General features: G+C 34.1%; 1 protein-coding gene across 1 annotated transcript in view; it reads right to left on the bottom strand.

Moving 5' to 3' along the window:
- The window catches only part of LOC118204980 (TOG array regulator of axonemal microtubules protein 1), a 170,721-nt gene that overhangs the window by 133,420 nt on the left and 20,839 nt on the right, over window positions 1-16,462 (bottom strand). Inside the window, exon 4 of the mRNA XM_085812959.1 lies at window positions 2,736-2,884. Within this exon, the coding sequence (XP_085669085.1) occupies window positions 2,736-2,884 (149 nt within the window). The remainder of the gene's footprint in view (window positions 1-2,735; window positions 2,885-16,462) is intronic.

Below are 16,462 nucleotides of genomic sequence, written 5' to 3'. Positions count from 1 at the left end.
ACATCCTGGCAATGATTCAAAGAGACTTTGGATGTGTTCTTGGGATACAGCAGACCAAGCAGCTTCCACCCATTGCCAAAGTTGATCTCGTGTGGCAGCTTGGGATGTAATCTGGGTCAATCGTTCAACAACCATGCACTACATGTTTTCTATCGGCAAAAGATATGGAAACAAGCTGGCCAGGGATGCAATTCAATCTGGCGATTGATGAAGAACCCTTGGACAATGCGTGCCATGTGTGGCCGTGCATTATCCTTTTGAAATATGGCTGCGGGCAAGCTCTGAAGGTAAGGAAGGACAACTGGCTCCAACACCTTGGAGATGTAGCGCTGGCTGTTTAAAGTACCGGCAATACGTGCTAGAGGAGTGCGAAAGTGATATCCAATACCGCCCCATACCATAATGCCCAGCACAGGACCAGTGTGGCAGTGCATAACGCAGCTGTTCAACATCCTCTCTCCACGGTGTCTCCAGACTCGAATCCGACCATTGTGGTGTTGCAGACAGAAGCATGACTTGTCAGTAAAGACAATTTCATTCCAGTCTGCCATCCACATCCTTCTTTCATCGCACCATTGGTGGCGGAGACATCTGTGGTTCTGCATCAAGGGTAGACGATGCAATGTACATCTTGCAGACAGACCACTCTGCTGTAAACGGCATCGAATGGTGCGCACAGACACTGGATGATACACTGGATTACAGACTGAATGTGCTGTGCTATGGTTCGTGTTGTGACTAAGCGATCCTTTTCTGCCATGCGCATGATGTTCCTGTCATCCCATGAAGTTGTGCACTGAGGTGGATGCGATCGAACACGTTGGTCCGTCGTAACCTCCTGCATCCAATGGTCACATATCCACATTACAGTTGTTTGATTTCGTCCAACACGGCTACCGATTTTCCTGAAAGATAATCCACACTCTCGGTAGGCCACTATCCTTCCTCTGTTGAACTTGGATACTTGATCAAATGATGATCGCTGTTTACTACGAGACACAATTGATCGTTTTTTTTTTTTTTTTTTTTTTTTTATTTTTTATTTTTTATTTTTTTTTTTTTTTAAAGACAAGAAAAACACAATTGCTGAACTTGAAATCATCAAAAACTCCAAGCCTTAAATAGCGCTTTGAAGTGGTGCCACAGGTGAGTGCGATGTGCTTCTGCACTGAAATCATTTGCATATCTCACCTCCACTAATGCATGTTGTAAATTTCATGTTATTTGTATGCTTCCTTCAGGGTGTTGCATTTACGGTGGCCAGCAGTGTAATTTATCAGAATAAATAGATTCTTCTGAAGATGCTACTGCAATCATACAGAAATGTTGATAAGTTCACAGGATGGGGCAAATTAGTTCTTATGAGATGGTACATTAAATACATGTTGTTTCAGTATATTGAAAACTTTTTAATAAAAATTATTTCTCTTCCAATATCAAAAAAGTTATTAAATATTTTAGAACTGAATTATTTATGAGAAATGCAATTGCAGATAAAGTACCAAAAAGGTAATTTTAAGTCACAGACTTTTTTTTCAATCATGATACTTAAAATTCCTTGATTAATATCTACTTTTATTCCATACTTACAGAAATCAACTTATGCTTTTATAGGGCAAAGACTACATTAGTTTGTGATTATTACTTCAAGTTCAACTAATTTTCATGCATGAATCATGATTAAGATTGTTCAAATTTTCCTAAACCTTTTTAGAGTTACTTACTAAAATATTAAATCTCTAGTAAATCATTCTAAAGACATTTCCTTAGCAGGGCTAACATTAATATGACAAGACAAAACTAGATATTTCCACCAAAATTTGAAAAAGAATGTCTGTATTTTCTTTCAATTTCTTTATTACATTTGGTTATCTTTGAATGTTTTCCCTTTAGACATGGATACCAATAAATTGATAGTTTCCATTTAATCTTCTAAATATGTAAAAAAATATTATACACTTTTCATATTATTATTACTAAACAAATTCTTTCCCAAATTTTAGACCAGCAACAGATTTAAATAAAGAAAGAATACAGCACACTTTTGTAAACACTGGGAATATCCAATAAAACATTAAGCATTACATATATATAATCCCCTTCCAAACCACACATTTATAATTCAATATGAGGAATTGAAAAAATATTGGTAACATTTAAGTATATAAAAAATTCAAAAATGTTAATATAAAGAAATTAATGTGAAAAATAAGAATATGATATACTTCATCTCATCAATGGTAAAGATTATCAGGCCAGCAATTTACAGTTTAAAAACTTGATGTACAGAAGATAAATCAAATGACATTTGAAATCCTTTGTTCAGGTGTGAAATGCTGCTAATTTAACAAAATTAGTTTATTGCTATTCATATTTTATTTTTATAGAATTAACATATTTTTAATCTGCAGAAAACAGTGGCATAGCTAGGGTGGGGCAAAGGGGGGACATCTGTCCCCGGACGCAGCATCCAAGGGGCGCCAAATTGATGCTACGAAATTTTTTAATCAAATGTTTTCCCTTCTTGGCACACAGAAAGGGACACAAATTCTTCAGTTGTCCCTAGGCGCTGGAAACTCTAGCTATGCCCCTGGCACAAAATAAAATACTATATATGAAAGAAAATAAATATATATTTCTATGCATTATTTATAAAGGTAAACAGATAACACATCACTTAAAAAAATACTAATATTTCACTACCTAAGTGTAAACAAACTGGTAAATACACATACTTCACATGTCACACCATTTGAAGCCCGCCTTTGTGTGGCAGAATACCTAACTTGGAATGACGGCAGAGTGTTATGACGTTCAGCTGATAATGCTCGTACAGGAAAAGGTTTTGTCATGGCTATGGGTTCTTCAGAAGTCTGCTTCCTTCCTATAATAAATATAATACCAAATAATTAACATGCCTTTGATGTCTTATTTATCACATTACATATCACAATTCTACATTAAAAAATAAAATTATGCAAAAGCATTTTCAAATTTTTTTCTCTTATGATTTTCTATCAAAATTTTCAAACAAAAATTCAGTCAATAATGATTGCTTATAAACACAGTCAACCCTTACTATAGCAAACCTTCAAGAAACATGCACAAAATTTTTGCTTTGCTATATCTCAGGTTCAAAACAAATTTTGAGGGTTATCTGATAAGAAAAATTAACAGTCTTGCAAAAATTGCAAAAGTTGACAGATGACTTTCAAAATATATATATAATCCCCTTCCAAACCACACATTTATAATTATAAACAATCCTTTTGGGGGAGAATAAATAAATAAATGGACTATAAAGAAATAATAATAATTAATTCACTACAAAAAATATAATTTCCTATTCATATAAAGCAGATCACAGAAAATTTTTCTTTAAATTTTTATTCCAAAACTAAAATTATTCCAGCATTCTTGGTTCTAGATTTTAAGGAAACAAGACATTGTTAATAACATGCATTGCTACTTTGATGATCAGGAGTCCAGTGGTTCACAGTGGTCAGAAGTGTACTTTCCACAAGCTGTATTTCTTCAAGTCTTCAATATTAACATTTTTTAATTAATTTCTATCACAATATTTTTGACATTTACATCTTTATATGCATCATCATCATTAGCACATATCTGAAACAGCTTCAAGTCATATCCTAAAAATGCTGAACTACTGCTTTTCCTAGCCACCTCAGGATAAGTAATTCCTTTATATCTTTGTCTTCAACACCTTTTGTTAGACAAATTTACCAAAACTATCTTAAATGGTGAATTTATTAACATTTAATAATATTTTTAGCACTTGTATTGCACAAAAAAGGAATATATTACAATCTGTATGTTTGTCATACCCTTTAAAATATGTACACTGCTCAAAAAAAAAAAAAAAAAAAAAAAAAAAAATGGGACAGTGCTATATTTCCCGTTCTACTGCGCCGATTGACAAAATTCAACCTGCGTTTTTCATGTCTCGAAAGCGCGACTTAGGATATATATTAGATTTATATATAGCACTATTCTAACATAGGTATTTTGACACAAAATTGGACTTTTTCTGAAATAACATACCAATTTTTTTACATATTTCGATTCTACGACTCAAATTATGCCAGAATACCAAGTTTTGTAAAAATCGTACGAGTAGTTTTTAAAATATTAGCTCTCAAATTTTTAGCTCCTCAATGTTAATTGAATTTGGCAAATATTTATTAATATCCCTTTTTTTATTAAACTTTTTTGATTTTTTCTCTCACATTTCAAAATTTAGGTTCATTCCAAATAAAATTTACCCATTTTTTGTGTTACATTTTTAAAATTTCTATTTTAAAATAATTTTTATAAATTTTTCGAAAAAAATTTTGAATTATAACCTATAAAATTTTTACCATCTTAAAGTAGGTGTATTTTTAAGCATATCTGAAAAAAATTAGGCTTTTTTATTCAAAATTTTCTAAGATATACACGAATTTACATATTTTCGAGTTTTGAAATTTGGCATCTTTTTTTGAGCGATAATAACGCCAAATGTGGTCTATGGAAATTTGTACACTAAATTGCCTATGGAGATTTCCTGTTAGTTTTTACCACCAATCCTCGAATTCCATATCACAGATTATGTTCTTACTGCATTAATATAAATATTAACAAGACATAGTGCACAATAAAAATTATGCTTTATTTCGGAACTTCGCGCACACTCCCCGACAGCCTGCCTGTTTCGCTCTGCTCGCTAATCGTAAGAAACTTCTCCTCTAGGGTTGCCACACTTATCGGAGGGCGCAAGGCGTGCTCCTTATCGCCATCACCACAGAGTTTCCCCCCAGTTCCTTTAATGGCTATTCAAAGGAACGACATAGGTTATGAAATTATCTCAGAGGATCCGTACTGTCGGGTATTTTTTACATGATTACAAAATTAGAATATAAAATTAGAAAAGATCAAAATGCAATTCAATATATAACAAAGTATTGACACATATAATAAACATGAAATAACAAGAAATATGTTAAGATATGAATTTTAAAAAAGTGTTTTAAATTGTTATGTAAGAAGCAAGTTTCTTAGGGAAGTGAACATGTCTTCCCGATCTGGTGACAGTTTGTGTCTTAGAGAGTTCGTTTGCAGATTTATTCTGCTGAACTGTCTTTAAGTCTTTATTTGTTTTCAGTTCAGGCAAATTAGAGTCCGAAAGCAAATAGGCTGGTTTCACACGGTCTATAGACACAGTAGATTTCAGACCGTTAATATCAATTGTGAAAGTTTTGTCCGTTCTAGAAAGGACTTTATGCGGACCTGTATATGGTTGGCACAGAGGTAGCTTTACTCGATCGACACGTAAGTATACATGCGTACAAGACTTTAAGGTAGCACTTACGTAACATTTTTCTTGGCAATGTGCAGATGTTGCTATTGGATTTAATTGTTGCATTCTATGCCGAAGATTCGTGATAAATTGTGTGTCATACGGAGATATCTTAGATGACGTTATCATATCACTAGGCAGCTTGAGAGTTGTGCCGTACACCAGTTCAGCACAAGATGACTGTAGATCTTCCTTTACGGCTGTCCGAATACCAAGCATAACAACTGGTAGTGTTTCAGTCCAGTTATTGGTCTCGTGAGCCTTGAGAGAAGATTTTAAATGTCGATGAAATCGTTCAACAATGCCGTTGGACATTGGATGATAGGCTGTTGTTGTGATTCCGTGACCTAAAATGCGCGTAAATTCTGCAAAAAGTGCGGATCTCATTTGAGAACCTTGGTCTGTTGTTGTGATCGATGGGCAGCCAAAACGAGATATCCAACAGTTGAAGATGGCTCTGCAAATGGTTTCCGTTTTCATATCCGGGATGGGAATGGCTTCAGGCCATCTGGAGAATCTATCTATTAGAGTCAAAAGGTACACGTTGCCTTCTGATGGAGGTAACGGTCCGACGATATCCATATGGATTTCTGAAAAACGTGCATCAGGAAGAGAGAATGTGCCTAGTGGTGCTTTAGTATGCCTAGTAATTTTCGATTTTTGGCAAGATTCACAGGATTTCACCCAATTTTTGATATGACGTTTCATGTCGGGCCATACATAACGAAAACAAATAAGCTTCGTAGTAGCTGCAATTCCTGGATGTGACAGATTATGCAGATGATTAAAGATGAGTCTGCGAAAGGAATTCGGAACAAATGGACGAGGAATGTCCGTTGATATGTCACACAGAATATTACCATCAGAATATTGGCACGGTTTAAATTTCAGTTTCAAAGATGATGTGTTGTTTTTGAGAAGGTCTTGTACCTCCGGATCATGCTGTTGAGCTTCCGAAAATTTTTTAAAATCCAAAAATGGAGATTTTGTTATGGAATCAATTTCGATTCTTGAAAGAGCGTCAGCAACGACGTTTTTTGAACCTTGCACATGCCTAATATCAGTAGAGTACTGAGAAATAAAATCTAAATGTCGCAATTGTCGAGGTGAACATTTATGAGGGTTCTGTTTAAAAGCGTATATTAACGGTTTTTGATCCGTATAAATTATAAAATTTCTGCCCTCTAACATGTGTCGGAATTTCTTAATTGCAGAATAAATAGAAAATAATTCCCTATCGTACGCGGACCATTTCTGTTGACTTTTATTGAGTTTCATAGAGAAAAATGCTATAGGTTCCCATGTTTGTTGAGACAACTGCATAAGTGTGCCGCCTATTGCGACGTCTGATGCTTAGGTGGGCTCCGGGAATAGGGTGTCTCAAAAGGGTAGCCTGAGCAATGGCATTTTTGGCAGCAATAAAGGCTTGTTCAGCATTCTCGTTCCAATTTAATTGTGGGGATGAATCCTGAACACGAGAACGAGATTTCTTTTTATTAATATAGCCTTCTAACAATTTTATTAAAGGAGAAAGAATATGTGCTGCTTTAGGTATGAAACATCTGTAAAAGTTAAACATGCCTAAAAATCGGCGAAGCTGAGTGAGAGTGGTAGGTTGAGGAAAATCTAAAATACATTTGACTTTGTCAGGAAGAGGTTCAATTCCGTTTCCACTAAGGTGGAAACCTAAGAAATCAATAGAAGTTTGACCAAAGGTGCATTTTGAAACATTTATGCAAAGTCCATATTCCTGAAATTTGGAAAATAAAGCTTTCAAATGCCTGCAATGTTCCTCAGAATCTTTAGAGGCTATGAGCAAGTCATCGACGAAAGCGTAAACACCTTCTAAATCCCGCGTGACTTCATCTATAAAACGTTGAAAAGTCGCGGATGCATTGCATAAGCCGAATTGCATACGGGTACTTTCGAATAAACCGAATGGTGTGCATATGGCGGTTTTGTGGATGTCGGCTGGGTTAATTGGTATTTGATGGTATGCCTTAATCAGGTCGACATGACTAAAAATTTTAGTACCGTGCAATGCAGCAGTAAAATCGGCTAAGCATGGAATAGGGTATTTGTCTTTTATTGTTTGAGCGTTCAATGCTCGATAATCTCCTACAGGTCTCCATTCCAGACTTCCCTTTTTTGGAACCATGTGAAGTGGGGATGCATAATTGCTGCTCGAAGGTCTCAAATGCCCCAATTGCATCATAGTTTGAAATTCTTGTTTTGCTATTTTTAAGTGATCTGGAGCTAACCGACGAGGTTTTGCAACCACAGGTGGACCTTTAGTTATGATATAATGAACGGTGTTGTGTTTAACAGGTTGGTTAGGATCTGGTAATCTAGTAACTGAAGGAAATTCTTTTAAAATGTTGTGATATGGTGTATCACTAAATACAGTTTTTACTGAATAAATGCTTGCATTTTTCACGCAACCGACGGTTTTAAAATGCGTTTTTAAATCTTTGAGACATTTGTTTCTGAGATCAGGCACCAATTCAAAGAAATAGAGAAAATCTGCTCCAAGAATGGGTGTACTAACATTTGCTATAAGAAAAGTCCATGTAAACTGTCGTCTTAATTTGAAATCCAAAGAAAGTGTTTTTTGACCATAAACATGAATAGTAGAAGAATTAGCAGCGAAAAGTGTTTGTTGGGACGAATTCCGTTTTTGAGAATTATTTGCTGGAAGTAAGGACACGTCAGAGCCGGTATCGACCAAGAATGAAAGGTTTGTTCTACGGTCACGAACGAACAGGCGACGTGAAACTTGAGGCAAAGAATAAGTCGCCTCTATTCTTTGCTGGTTTCGTTTCCCTGCCATGAACAAGGTTTTGTACATTTGTCATCTCTACACTTTTTCCTAAAACGTCTATGATACCAGCAAACAGAATAATCTCTCCTTTTGGAATTGCTTCTTTCCTTATTGCGATCTCCGCGATTTGGCGAGCGACCACGAGAAAGAGAAATGCGATCAATACGTTTGTTTAATTTTTCTATTTGTTTAAATAATTTATCCTCAAGAGACTGATCGACTATGCGAGAAACAGCACAAGTCCCTGGAGTTGGATTTACTTCTAAAATTCTGTCGGCAATTTCTGCAGCTTTACCTACAGTTAAATTGGAAACCGCTGCCAAAATAGACTGAACAGTCGAAGGCAAACGTTGAAGGAATAATTCTAACATTAAGTTATCAGGAACATTTAAAGATTCTGCTCGACGTTTCATATTTCTAAGCAAATCGGAAGGTTTTCGAGAACCTAATTCCTCTCCAGATAATAATTGGCGAATTTCTTGCTGAGAAGATTCTCCCGAACGATTTATTAACTCAGTTTTAAGCTTTGCATATGGATCAATAGGGTCTGGTTTCATAAGTAAATCCCGCACTATTGATGCAATATCTGGAGGAAGATGAGCAACTACATAATTATATTTAGTAATGGATTCTGTGATAGGTTTGGGGGTGACAAGAGCAAAGGTACATTCACACATAATAAACCATAAAGATGGGTCTGATCGGTTATAAACCGGAATTTGGACGGCATGAACATCAGACATTGTGCAAGGTTTTTAAGCCAAAATAAAAGCAAAAATTTTAACTAAAGAAAATGAAATTAAATGATAAGTAGAAAACAGAATTATAAAATGATCTATAATTACTACTCATCTGTGATCCGGAGGATGAAAACCGATGTAATCCATTACTTCTGGTTTGGAGATCTTGAGTGATGGCTTGTAGTCAAAACCGAAAGTGCTTGAGAACTGTTCATACGATTTAACACAGTCCGGGTTACCATTATGGAGATTTCCTGTTATGTTTTACCACCAATCCTCGAATTCCATATCACAGATTATGTTCTTACTGCATTAATATAAATATTAACAAGACATAGTGCACAATAAAAATTATGCTTTATTTCGGAACTTCGCGCACACTCCCCGACAGCCTGCCTGTTTCGCTCTGCTCGCTACTCGTAAGAAACTTCTCCTCTAGGGTTGCCACACTTATCGGAGGGCGCAAGGCGCGCTCCTTATCGCCATCACCACATGCCACAGCTATTTTTAACCTTAAATTTCAAGTAAAATTTTACGGAGAATTAATTATATGACATTGTTTTCCCTCAATGATGCGTAATAAATATTTATTAATACTATATTTAAAGCTATTTTTTTAAATTATAGATGATATTATTCAAATTTTTAACTATTTTTTTTAATTTCTCTATATCTTTAAAAAAAAAATAAGAGTAAATTTTTGTATGAGTAAATTTTTACCTTCGGCGTTTTATCGTCTGCTGCTTTACTTCGTTTAAATCGAATTGTCTAAAACTGAGAATTTTTGTTTGATGTTTATTTGAATTTTATGACAGTAACTGCATAATTTATTTCTAAAAACAAACTGTTGCTTTTGAAGTGGCTGAAAGAGCGGCTGATACATATTTTTAAAGCACAGTATATTTTTATAGACACATAAGATTTAGAATAATCATTTTTATAAAAGTCAAATTATGATATAAACATACAACCCTCTAGAGACTGAATTAATGGAAGTTCGGTGGTTGTGTAGAAATGATCTGCAGTTACTTAATGGCTGAATAAGTCAGCAGATTCTGTGGACAAGTAAGAATAATTATACAAACGACACCCAACATTCTGGATTCAATTAACAACGAGGATACGATGTTTATTAAATGAATTCAAGAAGTTTTAAAACATAAAAAATCAACTCATTTTTTTATCTTAAAATGTATTTTTGTGCGTAGCGTATTTTCATTATATTCTTAAAATTCTAATTTAGAATGTAACTGTCAAGAACTGAATCCTAATCATTAGTAATATAATAAATAATTATTACGGTTATTAATAAATCCTTCTTATAAATTGCAAATATTGCACACGATATTATTTATTTACACTTCAATTCTAACCGTCAGCTCTAGTAGAAGTTACAAATCAATTACATTTAATTAAGGATTGGATTGGATTATTTAATTATCGCAAAGCACACGAGGGTTATCTGCCTAAAGGGAGGGATTCCTTCGTGGAGGACTTTCTAAGGGAAACTGGCTCGTATACACGTTACACATGGGGAAAACCACGAAAACGCCCCTGCAGCCAGCCCGTTCGCGGGATTCGAACCTCGGACCGAATTACCAGTGTTCAGCGTCTTTACCGCTCGGCCGCTGGTGGGCTATTTAATTAAGGAACGACCATCTAAGTTTAAAAACAGCGTACCGTAGCAGCAATTCAATTATTGGCGCCGCATCTTTCATGTTACTCCCGATTGGCAAGTTACATGATTTTTAAAGAGTATTCGGGTTTTGCTAGTAACTTCACTTAGAAATCGCGCTTAAACTAGGTTAGTTGGTTATTTGAACATAGAAAGAACATGGGAGCTATTTGATTAAGATGCTTTCATAGAGAACCTTTGTAAAGAGAACCTAGAAAACTACGAAAACCAACTATGCAGCCTGGGTTAGACTTCGCAACAAACAATTAGTATTTAACAATCTTCAAATGCTAGGAAACTGGTGAGGCTCCAATTAAATCTCCAATTTAATATTTTATTTCTAAATATTAAAAATATTGTTGTATTGTTAGACACAAAAAGCAGAATTTAAGTTTTGTTAATTCGTTAGTAAACTACCAAGCCGTAGTGCAAATGAATATTCAATTGCTTTTGCAATAATTGTATTCACTTAATATTCTTGGAATATGAGCTAAAGAAGGAACGTTCTCGGAAGATTAAAGAAGTGTTTAAATCCAGTGATATTAGGTTTGTCTTACAAGATCAGGATCAAAACGATTCTGCAATTTCCCGAGTAGTTGACTTGTAAATGACTGTGAATTAAGCAGATGACTTTTAATCTTACGTTTTCAGTCAGAAAACCTATTCCGAATGTTTTGTATTGCATGACAATGCATCTTTTCATTATTCAATAACCAGTCGGAGAACCGCTTGTGTTCCGAAAATAAGTATGTGTACTCAATCGTCCTGCATGTTCTTCAAATTTGTCTTCTTGTGATTTTTTTCTTTCCCAAAAACTAAAGTTGCCTCTCAAAGGAAAGTTTTTTGACATCGAAGAGGCAAAAGGAGTATGACATCTACTTTTAGAGGCATGTCAAAAACAGATCTCTACAAGCCTTCTCTTCCATTACATGTTGTGCAGTCAGACAAAAAGTTGCATCAGCGTAAATTTTATAATCTATTTTTATTCCACTCTGATTACTTTATTAACATACAGTGAATATATACTAAATATTTTACTTTAGCTTAAGTAATTCGGAAGTTTTGACGGAATTGTTGTCGGAACTAGGACTTATCTTCTAAGTCCTAGTATTAAATATTTCGATAATCCAATAAATTCAAGGTTGAAGTTTCAATATTTTATTTTCGGAGGGAGGGGAAATTTTTTCAGTTTTGGTTCATTATCCTAAGTATATTTGCTTTGATTCTTTATTTTTCCATAAAAGCTAAAAATTTACGCTTGGTATACATATAACGCATAGCTTCAAATTAAAATTTAATAATATACAGAGTGGTTATAATTAAAGTTCCACACTGAAACGGTCATAAAAGGAAAACTACTGGATCAAGTGTTATCAAACTTGGTAATCGTGTAAAGGAGGTCATGGGAATTTATTTTCCGCGAAAAAAAGGAAGTTGGAAACCTCACCACCAGGGGGAAAATGGCGCTGTATGCAATATTGTTAAACGAAATATGGGTCGGAATCTAACTTAACCTTTTGTTACACGGGTTTAACATGTTGCATACCTTTAAGAACTTTGAAGTAGGCAAATTACCATTTAAAAGCGTTGAATTCGATAAAAGTCAAGTGCGCCATCCGTGTAAGTAAGAAATTCGTCCATGAAAACCACGAATTAGCGATTAGAAAATGTGAGATCGCAAATCACTCGCACAAGTGCGTACAATCTGGAAATCGTTTTCTTACAGATCGCTAATTTGTAATTTTTGAAGCCTGAATTCGGCCCTAAAACAGGAAGATACTGATTCAAAACGCTTTTAATCGATTTGGGCCAAAGAAATCCCTCATGTTATCTATCTAGATCCATTGCATTCTCCTACTGCATTCGATTGCATAGCAGTCATTCCACACCGTTTAGTGTTGAATGACAGCAAGTTTTATAACGGAACCATTTTTCTCTGAAGAGCAGTCGACAGCTGGACCACTGTGATTGCAGCTCACTTAGAGTCAATGTTAAAATGTTTCGTGATACATGAACTGCATGGAACTGCAGTAACATGGCATTTTAGATACTACGATTTTTATGCAGGGCTGGGCCCCACCTCACGTGTGTCGCACAGTTACTTAGGAAACATTTCACGAATGAACGTCTTATAGGCCGACAATTCCCTCTTCCCACCAGACCTTAATCTCTGTGACTTTTGGCTATGGGGTTATCTCAAAAGCACTGTTTATGGTGATATTCTAAACAATTTGGCAGAAATGAAAAATGTCCGTAACATTCCTCATGATATACTAAGAACTGCTGTTAAGAATGCAGTAACAGGATTTAACTTGCTCTCGGAAAATGCTGGACGCTACATTGAACATGCTTTGTAACACATTTCGGAAACTATTAAACACATTTTAAACAGATGTTTTCATGTCTTATTTCATTTACCAATATTGTATACAGCGCCATTTTTCCACTGGTGGTGAGTTTTTGAACTCTTTTTTTTTTTTTTTTTTTTTTTTTTTTTCCCCGCGGAAAATAAATTTCCATAACCTCCTTTACACGATTCCCAAGTTTGATAACATTTGGTCCAGTAGTTTTCCTTTTATGACCATTTCAAATTGGAACTTTAATTATAACCACCATGTAAATTAAACTTTAAAAGTCTGACAGTTTGGTTCAAGTCCCAGCTTTAAAAATATATATATTTAAATATAATATTTTATATTAATCCTCTTAGAAGGAATGTTTTAAGAAGCTAATTTTTCTCTCGCGTTATAGATTGTATAAAAAAACATGATCTTTAATATGATTTAGATTGTTTCTGCCGATATAAGAATCGGGTCACTCGGTGGTACAGAATAAACCCTGCTAGACTGTTTTATTTCTTTGTCATTTAGCAAAAATCTTTTAATTAAAATATTTATGCTTTGGACTTTGCTCTATACTTTGTTTATAGTTAAAATGTCTAGAAAATGAAAAGCTGTCTTCAGCTGAAACGCAGTTGATGCAATTGATATTTTAAAAAAATTGACAACAATGCAAAATTTATGGAAGTCTAGGAATCGAAAAATCTTAATTTTTTTGTGTGAGCACTGAAAATAACTGTAGAAGGAAAGAAGAAAATTAGGGAGAAAAGTAAGCAAAAATTTGCAGGGAAATTTGGCTGTCAGACATACCAAGATGTTTCAAAAAGTTGGACGCTTTTGAATATACCTTCAGGATACTTCAAAGAATTTAGGTGTTCAAAGAGAAAACACTTGGACGTGTACACCACCACCACCACCAAATACCATCAATTGAGCTTGTGTTAACAGAAAAGACAAAAACGATATCATTACAGATTAAAGTGAAGAGCGACTGGTTGTAGACTATATGGTTGTATAAATTTAAATTACGTTTTAGAACATCATATCGTATCATAAATGGAGAATCTCGTGATTTTCTCAGTCGAATTATTTGAAGATTCAGGAGTTTATCCAGTGATGTATGTGGATGTCACCTAAAGACGTTTTTTTTTCCTCCTGATGAAACAGCGGCTGAGCGGTAAATCACTGAACACTGGTAGTTCGGTCCGAGGTTCGAATCTCCCGCAAACGGGCTGTCTGCATGGACCTTTTCGTGGTTTTCCCTATATGTAACGTGTATGCGAGCCAGTTTCCCTTAGAAAGTCCTCCACGAAGGCATCCCTTCCCTTAGGTATAATTAAATAAACCAAAACCTCTTGATGAAACCAGACTTTCCTTTCATCTCATACCTTCAAAATGTTTAGCCTCTAAAGACTGATAAAGGCTCTGACCAAATACTTCGTGATGAACTTTCTAAGAGAAATATACACGGCACATGCATACACGGTACACATGAGAAAATCCACGAAAACGCCCATGTAACCAGCCCGTTTAACGGGATTCGAACCCTGGAGTGAACTACCAGTGTTCAACGATTCTCTACCGCTCGGCCGTTTGTAGGCCTTTATGAAATGGAAGGCGATAACTTTACTTAAAATGATTGTCAGAAATACCAAGATTATTTCGAAAAGTTGGATGCTTTTTAATATACTTGCAGAATGCCTAAAGAAAAAGAGCAATAATAAAGTAGAATGCCTGAAGAAAAAGGAAAGAAAAAATAAATTTTTGCGTAAAATTTAATATTTCTACATTTTTTTTTAATTTAAAACTTTTTAATCTTATGATATTTGATTCTTGCGATTTCAAAAATAAAATATTTGACTAAAATATGAATAACATTTTAAGAAACCAAATGTAGGATAAAATTGTGTAAAGCAATGGGCACAATGATTAAACTGTTTAAAGCAGTGTATGCACGTCATCCTATGTTAAAATGTCCGTTATACATCCCTCTTATTTATATATTTCTTTTCTGAACGGAACATTGAAAGGCGTGTTAACTGTGCTTTACTGTAATTTCTCTTTTAATATATGCAGTTTTCAAATGCATCATAGTCTGGGTTACAAAATATTCTTCGGAAAGAAACGCAATTCAAATAAATAAAATCAAATTCTGGAAAATTTATATTAATAAATATATTTAAAATGCTCAGTTCGAAGGAATAAATAGAAAATTTTAAAACAATTATCTGAAGAGACAATGCAACACAAACAATTAAAATAAAAGTATAAAAATTTAAAAATTTCCTAAAATAATAACTATGACAAATAAATATATATAAAGAAAACTATTTGAAAAAAAAAATAAATAAATAAATAAACGCTGCACCGTTATTGACGCAGTTTGAATAGGTAAATAGAAATTTTTAAAACAGTTATTCGAAGAAAAAAAATGCAATTTAAACAATTAAAATGAAATTCGAAAAAGAAAAAATTACTTAAAATAATAACAGTTATAATAAAAAATATATAAATATTATTTGGAAAAAAGAATGATGGTGACTTTTTTCCTCTCACGGGAAAGGAAACAAGGTTGCCATACATTAAGACATTCGCCAAGTGAACTATTTTTGGCGCAAACTGAACAAAAAGTGCCAACATAAATTTGTGAATTTCTCCGTAAATTTCGCTCCAAATTTTACAAAATTTCATATTTAGGCGTAATTTGAGTCGTAGAATCGAAATATGTAAAAAAATTGGTATGTTATTTCAGAAAAAGTCCGATTTTGTGTCAAAATACCTATGTTAGAATAGTGCTATATATAAATCTAATATATATCCTAAGTCGCGCTTTCGAAACATGAAGAACGCAAGTTAAATTTCGTCAATCGGCCCAGTAGAACAGGAGATATAGCACTGTTCCAATTTTTTTTTTTTTTTTTTTTTTTTTTTTTTTTTGAGCAGTGTACCATGAACTGCTTGTCATAATTACATTTCAGTCTCTTGTATGTAGGTTGGTTATAGGTTAGATATAGGTTATCTATATTTGTCTATATGCTGCATGATGTAAGTTACATTCAGTGGCAGAAAAGCAATCTTAGTCACTGTAACTTTCTCACATATGCATAAACAATGCAGTTGCCAATCAAAAAAAGAATCCTTCACTTCATCAATGAATATCTTCATCCCACTTTCATTCTTCAAACAGTTCCAACAGCATTGATGTGTTTTTAGCATACATTTTGCCACGAGTTGGTTTCATAGAAAATAGGAAAACTTCTCTAATTTTCTAAGCATCTTGGTATTTGAAATTTTTTAACCACTAGATGCTCACAAGTTAGTTCGCTCCATGTTAACATTATGCAAGAACTTAAATTTGTACATTCAGAGTTTTCTATCATAGCAGTTTTTGCTTTAAAATTTTAACATTTAACTTACTATCATCTTACAAAACAACCTAGCTTTACTGAAAATGTCTTTTGTATTATAAGGGTGAAAGATATCTCCAATTTTTTGCCATCCAAATCTCAAAATAAGGTGTTGAAAATCTTT

The sequence above is a fragment of the Stegodyphus dumicola genome, chromosome 3 (genome assembly GCF_044657685.1).
Source record: "Stegodyphus dumicola isolate Sdum_Otavi_A_Nest chromosome 3, ASM4465768v1".
Classification (NCBI taxonomy): Eukaryota; Metazoa; Arthropoda; class Arachnida; order Araneae; family Eresidae; genus Stegodyphus; species Stegodyphus dumicola.
The sequence above is the reverse complement of the archived record's forward strand: the minus strand, read 5'-3'. Positions and strand labels throughout refer to the sequence as shown.